The sequence below is a fragment of the Buceros rhinoceros genome, unplaced genomic scaffold (genome assembly GCF_000710305.1).
Source record: "Buceros rhinoceros silvestris isolate BGI_N320 unplaced genomic scaffold, ASM71030v1 scaffold7380, whole genome shotgun sequence".
NCBI classification, from domain to species: Eukaryota; Metazoa; Chordata; class Aves; order Bucerotiformes; family Bucerotidae; genus Buceros; species Buceros rhinoceros.
Window position 1 is genome coordinate 507 of NW_010391216.1, and position 14,042 is coordinate 14,548.

The 14,042-nt window shown below is 47.6% G+C and overlaps 2 protein-coding genes across 3 annotated transcripts; one reads left to right on the top strand and one right to left on the bottom strand.

The window, feature by feature from the left end:
• Window positions 1-1,512: 1,512 nt before the first annotated feature.
• DOLK (dolichol kinase) lies at window positions 1,513-3,337 on the top strand. Its single transcript, XM_010140648.1, has one exon. It carries the CDS (start codon window positions 1,611-1,613, stop codon window positions 3,180-3,182), a length of 1,572 nt encoding a protein of 523 aa, XP_010138950.1. The 5' UTR covers window positions 1,513-1,610; the 3' UTR covers window positions 3,183-3,337.
• Window positions 3,338-6,047: 2,710 nt separating this feature from the next.
• PHYHD1 (phytanoyl-CoA dioxygenase domain containing 1) lies at window positions 6,048-12,370 on the bottom strand. 2 transcript variants are annotated; one of them, XM_010140660.1, is made up of 11 exons: window positions 12,338-12,370; window positions 11,360-11,518; window positions 10,748-10,823; window positions 10,566-10,613; window positions 8,998-9,053; window positions 8,753-8,815; window positions 8,635-8,656; window positions 8,145-8,273; window positions 6,546-6,662; window positions 6,275-6,401; window positions 6,048-6,093 (listed from the first exon to the last, which is right to left on the bottom strand). In XM_010140660.1, the coding sequence occupies exons 1-11, from the start codon at window positions 12,368-12,370 to the stop codon at window positions 6,048-6,050; spliced, it is 876 nt and encodes a 291-aa protein (XP_010138962.1). The 2 variants fall into 2 exon arrangements, with proteins under 2 accessions (XP_010138962.1, XP_010138969.1); XM_010140667.1 differs by lacking the exon at window positions 8,753-8,815.
• Between the last annotated feature and the right edge of the window lie 1,672 nt (window positions 12,371-14,042).

A 14,042-nucleotide genomic window follows, 5' to 3' on the forward strand; every position in this document is an offset into this window, starting at 1 on the left:
ATCGCCTGGCTGGCAGGCGGCCCGCGGGGGAAGCTGTCAGCAGTCATTATTGATGCAAGAGCTGGGTCACAACCTTAAGCTGCCAGACTGGGTGGCAGGTCTTGTTCAGGCCAGCTATTTACCCCGCCGCTTCTCAGATAACCCCTACGCTTCCCCCTCCCTCCTGCTAAGAAATAGCAAGGAGTAGAACCCCAAAACCATTATTGGCCGTAGGGAGATATTGTCCATGCCAGCTCTATTTTATTGACTGTAAGATTAATTTTTCTCCAGTTTAAAAATGAATTGTGATGGCAAAAAGATTACACTTGGCCTGATCTAGCCATACAGCAACAGTGAACGTAATGAAGTTGTTTGGCAATAAATATTTCAGGCTATATGAATAAGGATGCCAAAAGCAATCCATTAATAATGAAGAGTTTTCAGAACAAAGTCACAAATAACTAAATGCTCCAGACCCACAGTGGAAGGGAGTTTGATAGGACCAACTTAATAGTTACTCAGTAAAATTCTAGTAAGATCATAATCTGGTGACACCATTCAACACTGGATGAAAACCAGACCAGAACTTTAAATAAACTTCTAGCCATCCATGAGGGAGCTAGTGTAGGTGTTAGTAATGAGAGCGGGGGAGCAGAAGTTAACAAGAGCTCACTGCTAATCAGCTTCAGAGTGGGCGAGAAGGGGTGAAGCAATCCAGAGCTTCAGCTGAAGATTTATCCATCAGGGACACATGCAACCGGCTCAGCCAGTCTGTGCCAACAGAAATACCGAAGCTGATTTCCTTAAAGAACCCAGAAGAGATGCTGATATTGTGGCATTGGCTTATGCGTGGCTAATTCCCATCAGGAGAAATCAAGGTTGCCAGGAAGCAATAAATGGCACAGTGTCATGGATGCTTACGGTCCTCTGAAGAAAATACAACAGACTTTAACCTCAGAGAGTCATCGTGTGCATTGCTGATTATTTTAGCTATTTATCTTCTAGTTCAGAAGTTTAAAGGAAAGTTCAGATACAAAGCAGCTGCGGCTGGCTGTGAGCCCTGATTTGGAGAAGGCGAAGTGCTCTAAATGCAGTAAGACAGGGAGTGAGGGGTTATAGAAAATACTGACAGTTCCGACCGTGATCAGGAGTGTCTTACAAGGTTTACTTAACTCTTGAAGAATTAGAGGTTAAACAAATCACTTAAGTGATTGACTGACTAAGTGATTAACATTAAAATCTTTGTAACATGCAACATTAGGTAGCTGGGAACATTTCCTCTTGTTTGCCTCACATTTCAATTCAAAGACGCAGCAACAGTAAGATTTAAAACTGTGTCTGAATGTCCCAGTATTCGGTGTTCATTTCTGTCACTGCAGGGGGATAACAGCTTGGCTGATCCATTACCTCACTGGTTTTAAGGTTTTTTAATTCCCCAGTTTAAACGGAGCTTAAGAATGAAACAGCTGTGTGAAAGCTTTAGCTTTTGTAGTTACCTTAATTGTTTGCTTTTTTTTTCTTAAATAGGAATTGCAGTAGCATGGAAGGAATTCTTCCTCATGGACAACTACTGAGCACACCAGGACTCCTGAGAAAGATTTGGAAAGCTTGAGCCCCATCAGACTGGAATCATGCTAAATAAGCCAGTGCTGGCGGAATCGCTGGTCGTGTTCGTCATCGTCCTCTGTGTGCATGCAGTGGTGTGGGACCGCTATTCCTGGTGTGCTGTCGCTCTCGCCGTCCAGGCTTTTTACGTCCAGTTCAAATGGGACCGTCTGCTCCAGCTGGGTGGGGCTGTGTTCCAGTTTCGTACAGCAGCAAACAGTGGCCTCCTGCCCGCCAGCATGGTCATCCCCTTGCTGGGGATAGTGATGAAGGAAAGGTGTAAGACTGCTGGCATTGTGTACTTTGAACGCTTCGGCATAGTTGTAGCTTCCACTGGCATGCTGGTGGCCCTCTTCTTGTCTGTAATAGCGGTTGGCATCACCAAACCAGTGCCAACCAACACTTGCATACTTACTGGTGTCGCTGGCAGTATAATTATCTATACCATGAAGCACTCTTTGACTGTTTCAGAAGTGATAGAGGTCCTAGAAGTGCTGCTAATTTTTGTCTACCTCAGTATGATCTTGCTGTACTTGCTGCCTCGATGTTTTACTCCTGGAGAAGCCTTGCTGGTTCTCGGAGGTATAAGTTTTGTTCTCAATCAGCTCATTAAGCGTTCACTGACTGTAATCGAGGGCAGAGGTGATCCCATAGACTTTTTCCTTCTGGTAGCAGTTGTTGGAGTTATTCTGCTTGGGCTTTTTTTCACTGTGCTCTTCATGTTCATGGATTCGGGTACGTGGATCTCCTCCATGTTCTTCCACATGATGACAGCAGTGCTAGGCTTAGGGGTCATCATGCCTTGGCTGTACCGACTGATCCAGAGGAACCCTTTGTTCTGGCTACTCCAGTTTCTGTTTCAGACACAGACAAGAGTTTACCTTCTCGTATATTGGACCTTTTTGGCTGCTTCAGCATGTGGCATAGTTTTCTACCAGAATGCTAAGAGATCATCTGAATCTAAAAAACACCAGGCCTCGACTATAACCAGGAAATATTTCCATTTCATTGTTGTAGCCACTTATGTTCCTGGACTTATTTATGACCGCCAGCTTCTCTACGTTGCGGCAGTACTGTGTCTGGCAGTGTTTATCTTCTTAGAGTACATTCGATACTTCAGGATCAAACCGTTTGGCCAAACCCTTAGGCATTTGCTGTCTCTCTTCTTAGATGAAAGAGACAGTGGACCTCTAATCTTGACTCACATTTATCTTCTCCTTGGCATGTCCCTCCCAGTGTGGTTGTTCCCCAGGTCTTGTGCTCCCAAAGGTACCTTGTCTGGGGCAGGAGTACTAGTCCCCTACTCGGGAGTACTGGCAGTAGGGGTGGGAGACACTATTGCCTCCGTTTTTGGCAGTACGATGGGCGAAATCAAATGGCCGGGAACAAAGAAGACGGTTGAAGGGACAATGACAGCTATTTTTGCTCAGATCATTGCTGTGGCTCTTATTCTGATCTTTGACAGCGGCGTGTACCTGAACTCTAGCTATGCCTGGATTCTGGCATCTGTGAGCTTAGTTTCTCTTTTGGAAGCTTCTACTACCCAAATCGACAATCTGCTGTTGCCTCTCTACCTCCAGATCTTGTTCATGGCATAGGAGCACTTGCAGGAACAGAGGTTTTGCCCTGTCTAGAGAAAAGTGGTAACAGAACGTGCACCGTCACGAGAGCTCAAAGCTGATCTACACACTGCTTTTGGTATAGCAGATAAAATTGGTGAAAACATAAATGAAAAATACCTGTTTAAAATAAAGGTTTTGGTTTGGTCTTGGGTTTTCCTCAATTTAAACAAGCATGAGTTGCTTTATGTTCTCACAGGAACACAGACCTGACTGATAGAAATAGCATTTGTATGTAAAAAACCTCAACTTGTGGGTGCCCAGAGGCAAAGGGAGCAGAGGAAGAGGAGGTAAGTCAATTAGTGGGAAACCACAACACCCCAGACCTCTCACATCTGTGGTATCAGAGCCAAAACTGGGTTTGCTGTCCCAGGCCCTGCCCTGTCCTATCACTATGTGAACTCTTCGCTTCTCTGTAAGCGCCATTTAAAGCATGTTTTGTAGTGAGGGTGGCCACACAGAGCGAGTACAACCGTCCCAGCGTATCCAGTCGCCATCGAGAGCCGAACCAACGCACAGCGATGCACGAACACAACTTCAGACTCAGTAGCTGTAACAGTTTATCTAGGGCAGGGGTCGAGCTCTGAGAATGTAAGAGGCTGTTTATTCCAAACTGTACTAACAGGAGGGGTCTAGTTTTAGCCCTGCAGGTTTATGCAACAAGGAGAATCGTTTCTCTTTTTCAAGGTTTTAATGTCTAAATTAATTTGGACTTATATTCAGTATAGGGGGTAAAACTAAGCAAAGTCACAGATAAAACTAATTACACGTTAATCCTGAAAGCAGAAAATCTGTTCAAGTCAATAAACTTTTCTAATCCTATTGCAGTTTTCTACTTTTCACTTTTTTCAACTAAATGTTCAATCAATTTATAAAAATGCTTCTATCAAATTGAGTAAAGCCATTTAATTCTGTTTCATTAAAACTATAACTACCATTTTGTCAGCAAAAAACCCACCTCGTTTCAAATGTATTTTGTATCGACAACCTCGTCTCGCCAGTTTACCAAGCGTCCGTTAAAACAAAACCCATTAGCACACGTCCTGGTGTCCTCCCTGCTGCTTCTGTTCCCCCGAGAAGTGTCCAAGCAGCAGATTTGCCTTCCAGGGTTCTTGTTTGCAGGATGGAATTAACCTCTGGCACCCCTTTACTCACTTCTGGGGCAGTTTTGTGCAAGTCCTGATACCTTACACACGCTGGCCTGCAGTCCTAGCCCAGCAGCGAGAGTACCCCGGGTGAGAGGAGTGTTCTGGGCCAGCAGACCAAGCCAGCAAAACTGGCCCCAGAACCTCACACTGTGTTTGTCCCTGCAACAAGCCACGGCTCAAGTAGCTGAGATGCCGTGCTGCCAAATTTAACCCCCCGCCTGGGCAGGACGCCTGAGATTTGCTCTGGCTTTTCCTGAGGATGTCAAAATTCTCCAGAGTCAGTTTTGGCTCCTAACAGAGTAAGTTACCAGACACTCTTTGTAGGAAACCAAACTCGGTCATTGTGCTGGACCGAGTTTCTGTCACATTTAACTGGAGATCCTGCAAATCCAATCCAGCTTCTCACTTTTATGTAGACACTTGAACTAGACGGGTTTGTAGCCAGAGCACAAACCATCCCTCCTCAGCAGAGAGGTGTTACTCTAAATTATTAGCTCTTCTAATGGAAAGGTACGCAGAGAGCTTTAGCTGCTTCTGTCTCAAGCCACAGGCTTCACCACTAACATCATAAAAAAGCACCACAGGTGAAGTTTTTCCCTCCACCACGCTCGCAGCTTTCAAACAAATGGTGCAACAGGTTGGAGATGCAGAAACTTGGAACTCAACATCACTGCCGTGGCCATTACCCAGCTCCTAATTCCTGCTACACCCCCGATCGTTTCTCAGCGGGGAGTGCTCCGCTCTACTGAACCCATTCGGCATCGCCCAGCGAAGCCCAAAGGGCTGAAAGGAAACATCTTCCCGCAAAGAAACCACATGTGGGTATTTCACCCCAAAATGCCAGAGACAGGCAATATTCATTTGAAAGGGGTGAGTCCGGGAGGACTGGGGCTCGCTCTGCCAGGACTCTGAGCACTCTTCAGGTTACTACATCGCGATTAGGGCACTGATGATACCGGGCTCACCTCTCAGGGCTGGCCCAGCTGTAGGGAGAAGATCACACTGTGTCTTCCTCAAGGAAAAGATGAAAGATGAAAAGGAGAATTTGTTTGTTTATTTAAATGTTAGGAGTTTGATTGGAGTTTTTTGTTTTCATAATTTCAACACACATCTTTAAGACATAATATTTTAATCAACACACCCAGAGATCAAACACTCGGCTACAGTTTGCTAGAAATCCTTAGAAGACTGATTATAAAAGTAGATTTCCTGCTTTTTTTTTTGCCCCTATAGGATTATTTTTAACCACTATTATTCAAACAAGAGGACAGAGACCTAAGGGTAAAAGTCAGCCACCTTCACATGGCGCGTTCACCTGCATTGCTGGGATCAGCACAGCCAAGGAACGCCCTACAAGCTCTTGACTTAAACAGAAGAAAATACTGAGCATCTGCAAAAGAAATACTTTGTCACTGGTCCCAGCCAAGGTGCAATGGTCTTTAGTGGTCTAATCTCAAGACGGAAGAATTTTCCTCTTCAAAAGGACTGGGCGACTACTCTCATACCAGTAGGGCTCACACTGCAGTAGAAGCTCCTAACCCAGGTGTACGTGGTGTGTTGAGGGTCCTCGTTCTGAGGAGAGGGTAAAGTTAATCTCGAGAGCTGATGTAGTGGAAGTTGTATTTAAAGGGAATGTGAATGAACAATCAGAAAGGAGTATGGATCAGCTATTGACTCCAGAAGCCAATCACTAACTTCAAGTGTAGAGTGGTGGAAAAGGCAGTTCAGGGGTTGGCTGGAGCCTGGGAAGTAAGGAAGAGGTAAAAACAAAACTTCAGAGGCTACTCCACATCCAGGCAGATGAAATCAATGCTGAGGTACTACCACGAGGTACCACATGCAAGACCACCGCTGGAAGTTTATCCTGGCTACTGGATCGAAAGGCTCTAGCTTCCTCAGCTGCTAGTTAGGGTGGCGGCTTACCAGTTCTCTTTGCTCCAGCTGGTGTCTTTAGCTTCCATCACATGAAAGGTGAACGCGTGGCGAGAAGACTCCGAGCTGTTCAGCTCGCTCTTATGGACAACTTCACCGTGGATGAGAACGAGTCCGCCTGTTTGAAAGAAACATCGCTCTGCTCTTTTCAAACGGCGAGCGCTAGCTTTGAAACACAACGGGAGCTGAAAGGGTCAAAATACAATTTCAGCACTCTCCCGTTTCTGCATCGTGAAGCTGACCCGTTTGGGGTGGTTTTTACCTTTACGGACAGGCAGGGGTATGAACTGGTTGTCGTCGTAGGCTCGCTCTGACCCTACGAACTCCACACACGTTGAGGCACCTGCAGCTGCGCGGACCATTCTCCGGGTGATTCCACCTGCAAATCCCCAGAAAAGGAAACACGCACAAAAATTAAACAACTCGCCACGCTGTGGGCAGCAGAGGAGCAATATTGATTTCCCTGGACAACGATAGGAACTTTATTATTATAGTTTATTCAATTTTTTCCTTAGTTATATTTTTTCATTAAGGAAAGATTTAGGATTTTTCCAGCTACGGCAGAAACTGGTAACCATCTGCCTTTTGTTTGCTTTTCTGACCCTTTCTGTGCATTGCAGCACAGCCCTTTAGGAACAGAAATAGTCACACACTTATGCAAAGCCAACCTTTGGTCCTATAAGAGCATAAATTGCAACCAGACTGCAGCTGACTCCAGAGTTTATGAGCGACAAATGCCTGAAGAGCACTACGATTACACTCACTGAGTGCTTACGTGAGCGACGCTTCAGCTGATCAGCCTGCCCGAGAGGCAGTGAAAAACAGAAAGCTCTGCTGGTAATCCGGCAGTGGTTACACACACACACAGCAACTACCACCAGTCACAACAGCTGCTCCGCGAGCCTGCGGTCAGCCAGGACAGTTCTGTCCCCCCCGGGACAGTTCTCCGATGGTTTGGATGGCATCCAAGTGATCCTTGAGTAGATTTGGAGGGTTTCCTTGCTTACAGATCTCAGACCGATATCTGACAGTTTGTGTGTGGAAGAGGATTTGCATCGCCCTTACGCCGGGCTGCCAGGACTACCAATTCTCTTGGCCAGGGCCAAAAGCGGGACAGTTATGAAGGGGACGCAGTCTGGGGAAGACACAGTTTTGTGAGTGGATGTTCTCGGTGTCTTCTCTGGGAGGGCAAAGGGGGATTATGACTCTTTGCAGTCTGGATCAGACTTGATGAACATTTTCAAGGCTACAGTCGAAACTGTGGAAGGAGCACCAACATACAGCAATGACCTGTTTCACTGCAGGAGGAAAGGAGCCAGTGGTTTAACACCTCCTTTACATAAAAGCCTTAAATCTCAGTGGCCTGGCAAGGGAGACTCTGAGTCTTGCAGGGGAAGCTTCTGAAATAATAGTGAAGTGAAAAGATTCAGGAGCAGTTCTAATGGGCAGCCCCTTAACAGGTTCTGGAGTACACAAAAATTCAGAGGTCTGTCTTTCCCTGTCCCAGTACTCTGGATTCTTTGTTTCTAGGCTAGATGTCAACTCAAAACTAAACATAGTCAGGTTCCCTATCTATTTTTTATTTAAAATATTGTTATCTCAGACCCATGTGATGGACTGGTGGCCAAGAGCAAAGTGATGCCATTAATAACCTGCTGAAAAATGAGGTTTTAGATTTGACAACAGCACAGGGGGAGATCCTTGCCCTAAATAAAGTCATTCTTTCAACAAACACAAATAATGGTGTGTTTCTGCAGGCACTGCGTGATGCAGGGAACACAACGCAGTTTGAGTTACCCTCCACCCCCAATCAAGCTGAGGGCGTGCGTTTCACAGCACCCTCCAAACCACCGTGACTCACTGGTGTGAGAGCCGGGGATGAACCACAAGCAGCCGTTCTCCAGCGTGGCATCCTCCAGGGCAATCCAGAACCCCAGGATTCTGCCCAGGGGCTCCGTGTGCAGGAAGGTGGCGTCCTGGTGCGGGGTCACTGCAACGAGATGCAGTCAGTGGGGTCTTTTAGTGCCTGAGGAACTCAGTACCACGGGAAGGACCAGGTTTGTTCTCCCCGACTTCCTGAGCTGCCCTACCCTGCCCACCCGTCTGTCATCCACGTTAAATCTCACAGGAAAACACCACTTTTCGGACTGAGCAAACGTAAAAGTAGCTCTTTGTTCTAGTTGTGTACGATGCGGAAACATTTCTGGAAAACGTGGGTGCTCTTTTAAAATGTGAAGGTTCGGATCACAAACTCGCAGGCTAAAGTCCGATTGCGAGCCTTTTTCCAGGCAGTATTCCCTTCCTAAAGGGGTGTGCTCTGCAGTGAGATACAGAGATGACATGAATCTCACCTTCACCGCCAATGCCGGGTTGCTGCAAGGAAAAAAAGGTGATACATGAGGAGTTTCAGCGCTTCCCACCTAGCAGGGTCTCATTTCTTGAGTGACAAGATAACTAGAATTACCGTACCTTGAAGATATACATGCTTTGCACAACGACGGGTCTCTCAAGACCTAGTTTCCTTCCCAATTCCTACAAGAAAACTTTCCAAAATTTACGTTTGCTGTTTTCCACACGCTATAAAGCATTATTCTTCAAAGACATTTAGATTTCCTTCTACAGACAAAATTACTGTCCTTGGGAGTCTAGAAAACTAAGATGAACCATTCCATAACCCTAATCCCAGACCAGTCTAGGAAACAGTAACCGCTCACCTGCACCTTGGAGGAGTGGGTGACTTGCTTGAAGACAGGATCATAAGCATGTAAAGCTAAGGGGGAAAAAAGGCTCGGACTGAAGATTTCCCTACCAGAAGGGAACTTGGCAGCTCTCAGCGAGCTGCAGAGACGACAGCCAAGCAAGATGAACTGCAGCCAGAAACTTTCAGCCCTCTCAAGAGTGGATAAATGTGGCTTATCACACCTAAGGTGATACAACGCTTGTAGATGTGTATGAGATACAATCACTCACCGGCCACAAACTGCAGCTACGTTAAAAAAAAATCAGGTGTTACGGAGCGATCAAAAATTGAGTATTACACGGTTAAGTATTGTATTATGCAAATGCCAACACAACCACTGCTGAACATGACCCTGGGGCATACAGTGAATTCATCCTTTAAAAACCACAGTTCTTAAGACCTACCAAAAAAACGTAATTACTGCAAAAATGAGCCAAGGCTTATCTTTGGAGCCCACAGCCTGCAGGTCAGAGCTCTTTGCACGCAGGCACTTGCTACAGCCCAGCTATGGCAAAACCATAGAGCAAAGAGTGGGAATTGTGCCTCCGTCTCATCATCACCAGACGTGCCACACGGACACGCGGCCGGGTCCAGCAGGGGCTGCTCCCGAGCAAGGGAAGAGACAAAACTCCACCAAAAGGAGTAATGACAAAAAACAAGTCCAGAGAAGCCTTTTGAATTGCTAAGTTGCTGAGTCAGCAGGTATCTACAGCTGTTTTCACTTCCCCTGGGGAAATGCTGAAGTAGAAGAGGAATGGGGCAGGGGGGTAGAGTGTTTTTCTGAGGAACACTTGGTACTGAATTTCCAAGTTTAGTGACGTTTAATCTGACCAAAGTTCATGTATTTGGAGATGCAGTGAATCCTGCTCTCATTTTCTATGTGTTGTTTGAAAACGAAAGGGACAAAAATGTGAGTTTGGAGGCTGGGAGAGAGGAAGCAGGTCAAACTGAAAACAGTAAGAGTAAAGAAGAGGTGCTGGTGACACAAAAGGAGGGAGGACAGTGCCGGCAACCCACCACTGCATGGGACTCGGAGGACACAGTTTGAATGTGGGCAGTCTTAGGTGTAAATTCGTTACAGCTCCCTCTTACATAAAGCGACAAGGGCTGAAGTCCAAGTTTTCACGTGTCAGCGACTGAGCTATGCATAGCTGAAAAACCTCCTAGACTGTTGTCTGGTTTTTTTATAACAGGATCATAACAGAAGACATTTTAGTCCTCTGACAGAAGAGAGGGAAGGGGAAGCGCAGAGAGAATTGCAGAGGCAGGGGCAGAGCAATGGCGGGGAGCAGACTGAGCTCTAGAAACGAAGAATTGAGCGCAGAAGCCCAGAGTAAACCAGCCTGGGGTTGAAAGGGCAGGAGCTGTGTGGCCACGACGGCAAGAGCGGGTTCGCGATATTTGATGCAGTCATCCCCAGGAAGCTCAGAGAAGCAGCAGAGGAGGGAAGAAGTCACTTCTCTGCTCAGCTCAGACGTCGAGGTTATTTACAGTGATTTCTGGGGAAATCCCCATGTCCGAATCACATCCCTTCAAACCTACCGTGGCCAATCTTGCTGATGGATTTCTCCTTTGGAATTAGAAAGTTACCTACAAAAACAAAACCAGAATTTACCATCATTTGCAAAGCAGGAACTGTCCCTCGAGCTGGAGACTGGCCCCTGGCCCCTCACACTCAGCCTTCTCCTGTCCCTTCCCTGGGGCTAACTCAGGCCAGGGCTTACCTCTCTCATCCAAAACACCTTTCTCAAAGAAGAATCTAATCTTGTCTCCACTGGTTAGGAAATAATCCGAGCTACCCTGCCAGGGATAAGAGCCCAGTAAAGATAGCATCCTTGTAAAACATAAGTGCACCTTTGATCAAAGCATTAACACTCACCTGCATCTTTTTCCCATCAAGCCGCAGCACAAACAAAACAGAGTCAACAGAAATCACTCATGAAAAGACTTTCCACAATCTAAATGTCTTGGCATTGAGAGGACTTTACAAGAACTTCTCACACAGAGGCTTTTCCTTTGCTGGCTGCCTGGAAAATAAGCTATTTTCTGTCTGCAGAACAAGCACAAAGTGACCCGAGAGAGCTGCTGGTGGCTACCAGGGGCAATAGTTGTGGGCGCTGAAAGCACACAAGAGCCACAGGCATCATCCCCTCCTTTGGCCCCTGATGAGACCACACCAAACATCATAGAAAGCTGGAGAGCAAGTGTGTGTCTCAGTGTTGTGTTCACTTAGAAGAAGGAACCGTGTGCCTCTGGAGCGAATCCTGAGCAGCTGTGCACCTTTTCCCTTTCTCCCTCCAGCGCCCTGGTGGGGACAGCCCTGCCCTTCTTGGTACCTGCACCTGGAGCTGCTCCTCTTCCTTGGTGGAGAACTCGGTGCGGCAGTGCGGTGGCACTTCCATCTCCGCCACGATTCTCTGGATCTGGTTCCTCATGCAGTCACACTCCTCTGCAGTGAAAAAATGCTCCAGGACAAGGAAGCCATCCTCGCGGAACTGGAAGAGATGGGGTGACTGCCCTCCTCCAGGGTCCTCAGGGAAGCAGCACAAAGCCAGAGAAACGCTGCTGGCCCTTCGCTGTGCCTCGGCTCGGTGGGAAAAGCATCCCAGCTTCAGCTCTGTAGCTGGATAACCTGCTCGTAACTTTTAATTTCAGGAGGGGTTTCTCTTGTAAAAAAATAGTTCACTGACAGGCTTAGATTCCATCCAGGTGAGAACACCGTATCTCAACCCCTCAGTCCACAAAGCAGAGAAGAGATCACTAAAGCCTTTGCAGCTTAAGGATATCTCATCTGAGACGCGTAACCAGCAACTACTAAATCTCAAAGCCTGCTAACACCGAGCGGTCACAGCTGATGCCAAACAAGAAATGAGATTCCTCCACAAGCTGAAGAGTGTTGTTTTCTCTAAGGGAACAATCCCCAAGCGATCTCTCAGAGCCGACTACAGAACCCCTCTCAAAATGAAGCGAACTCTGTAGGCACTACTGGTTCTTTATATAGAACACCCTGGAGATTATCCTTTAACAGGCAGAGCGGGGGTTCAGGGAGGAGAGCTGAGCAGCAGGGACAAGGGCAGAGGAGAAACTCCTCCAAGAGCTCTGCGGGAGAAGCTGCCCTCCAGAAGAGTCTGTAGCCACGACAGGGTCCTCACATGCTCAAAATAGAAACAATACAAGCAGCTGGGAATATAAACTGTTTGTAAAGCAGATCTCTGCTAGGCAATCAGAGGTTAACTAGTAGTGACCGTATCCTACGAGCAGCGTCACCTGCCTGCGCTGCAGACACGCTCCTCCCCTGGGGTGCAGTCCCTTACCTGTTGGATCCGATGCGGCGTTACCGACGCCATCGGGGCAGAAGCTCCCAGGTCCCCACCAGCAACCCCACGATGCCACCCAGGCTCTGCAGGGCTGACTCCCCGCCTCTTCACGTGATCCTTTCCCCAGTGAGCAATAACAGCGCGCACTGGGCAGCCGAACTGTTGCGCAGCCAGCAGCGCTGCCTCTCCAGGAGCTCTGTCCCCAACTCCGGCCCTTTGTTCCTGGCAGGGACATTCGGGGCTGCCGTTTTTCTTCGGCTCTTGGTGCTACTTAAAGTACAAAGTGTTCTGTGATCACAAACTCCATTCACTTAACTCCAAGGAGGGCTCACTGTTTTAATTAATAACCCAGATTAAAAAAATAGAGCCGGTAAGCTGGTAAACACAGCAGTAAAGTAAGATAAGGGAGGTAAAATAAGATTCAAGTGAAGTGGAAAGATGTAAAAGCTTTGAAACAGCTCTGAAGTGGTAATCCAGGCTCTCACAGAACCCTTTTTGTTCAGTCAGAGAATCATTTAGGTTGAAAAACCCTGTTCAGCTCCTCGAGTCCCCCTGTTCCCCCAACACCGCCAGGTCCCCTCTGACCCCTGTCCCTCAGCACCACCTCAACCTGGCTGGGAAACCCCTCCAGGGATGGGGACCCCACCGCTGCGCTGGGCAGCCTGTTTCAAGGCTTGACAGCCCTTTCAGAGAAGAAATTTTTCCTAATGCCCAACTTCAACATCCCCTGGCACAACTCTTGCCCTATCAGTGAGTCCTGCCAGTGCTTCAGCACCCAAGAGGGACTCCAGCGATTCAGGAGATGACAAATGCCAGACTAAGGGCGTTAAAGAGCTTTCACTAAGCATTTGGTAAAATTCACAGAGGCTGTATCTGCTGTTTTCAGTCACAGCTGCTCTTTGGCGAGTCACACCTTCACTCACTCGGCTCACTCAGGAGCTCCCAGTGCGCACGTAAGCGGGTGAACCCAAAGCCCCAATTCCAACCAGAGGGAGAAAACGCAGAAGCTAGCTCTGAAAGTCAGAAGAGAGAGGGGAACAGCCCCAGCAGCAGCGCTCCCCGCTAGCACAGTCCCTTACCTGTTGGATCTGATGCAGCGTTACCGACGCCATCGGGGCAGAAGCTCCCAGGTCCCCACCAGCAACCCCACGATGCCACCCAGGCTCTGCAGGGCTGACTCCCCGCCTCTTCACGTGATCCTTTCCCCAGTGAGCAATAACAGCGCGCACTGGGCAGCCGAACTGTTGCGCAGCCAGCAGCGCTGCCTCTCCAGGAGCTCTGTCCAGTGCTGACTCCCCGCCTCTTCACGTGATCCTCTTCCCAGCGAGCACGGAATCCCCATGGAAGGTTTGCCTCCCCCCAAGAAGAGTACTTCTGGCTCTTGTGGGGACCCCCCTTGCAGCCGCACTCCACTAAGAAATACCAACACGGGGGCGGCTTTAGGCATCACTCGCTCAGCCAGAAGAAAAGCCACAGAATGAAGGAGGGCAAAATGCTCACGGCAAGCTGTTTACTTCCAAAACGAGTCCTTTATTCTGTAAGGGAATCAACTGTGGGTAAAAATCCCTCCCCACCTTGTTCAAGTCTTTTTCCTTTTTTTTTCTAAATAAAAAGGGAATTCTGTTTTCACTAGAAAACAATTTTTTAAGCATTTTTAGTTTTCCAGGCTTTTCTCTGCACACACAGGAGAATATAAATTCAT

Bases quoted from the DNA above. Each gene is read 5' to 3' on its own strand.
- DOLK (XM_010140648.1), top strand. From the start codon at position 1,611: ATGCTAAATAAGCCAGTGCTGGCGGAATCGCTGGTCGTGTTCGTCATC.
- PHYHD1 (XM_010140660.1), bottom strand. From the start codon at position 12,370: ATGGCGTCGGTAACGCCGCATCGGATCCAACAG. The intron at 9,054-10,565 runs GTAGGTTTGAAG...TTTCCCCCTTAG, and splicing joins CATCAGCAAGATTGGCCACG to CTTTACATGCTTATGATCCT. The intron at 8,816-8,997 runs GTGAGCGGTTAC...GTTTTCTTGTAG, and splicing joins CCCACTCCTCCAAGGTGCAG to GAATTGGGAAGGAAACTAGG.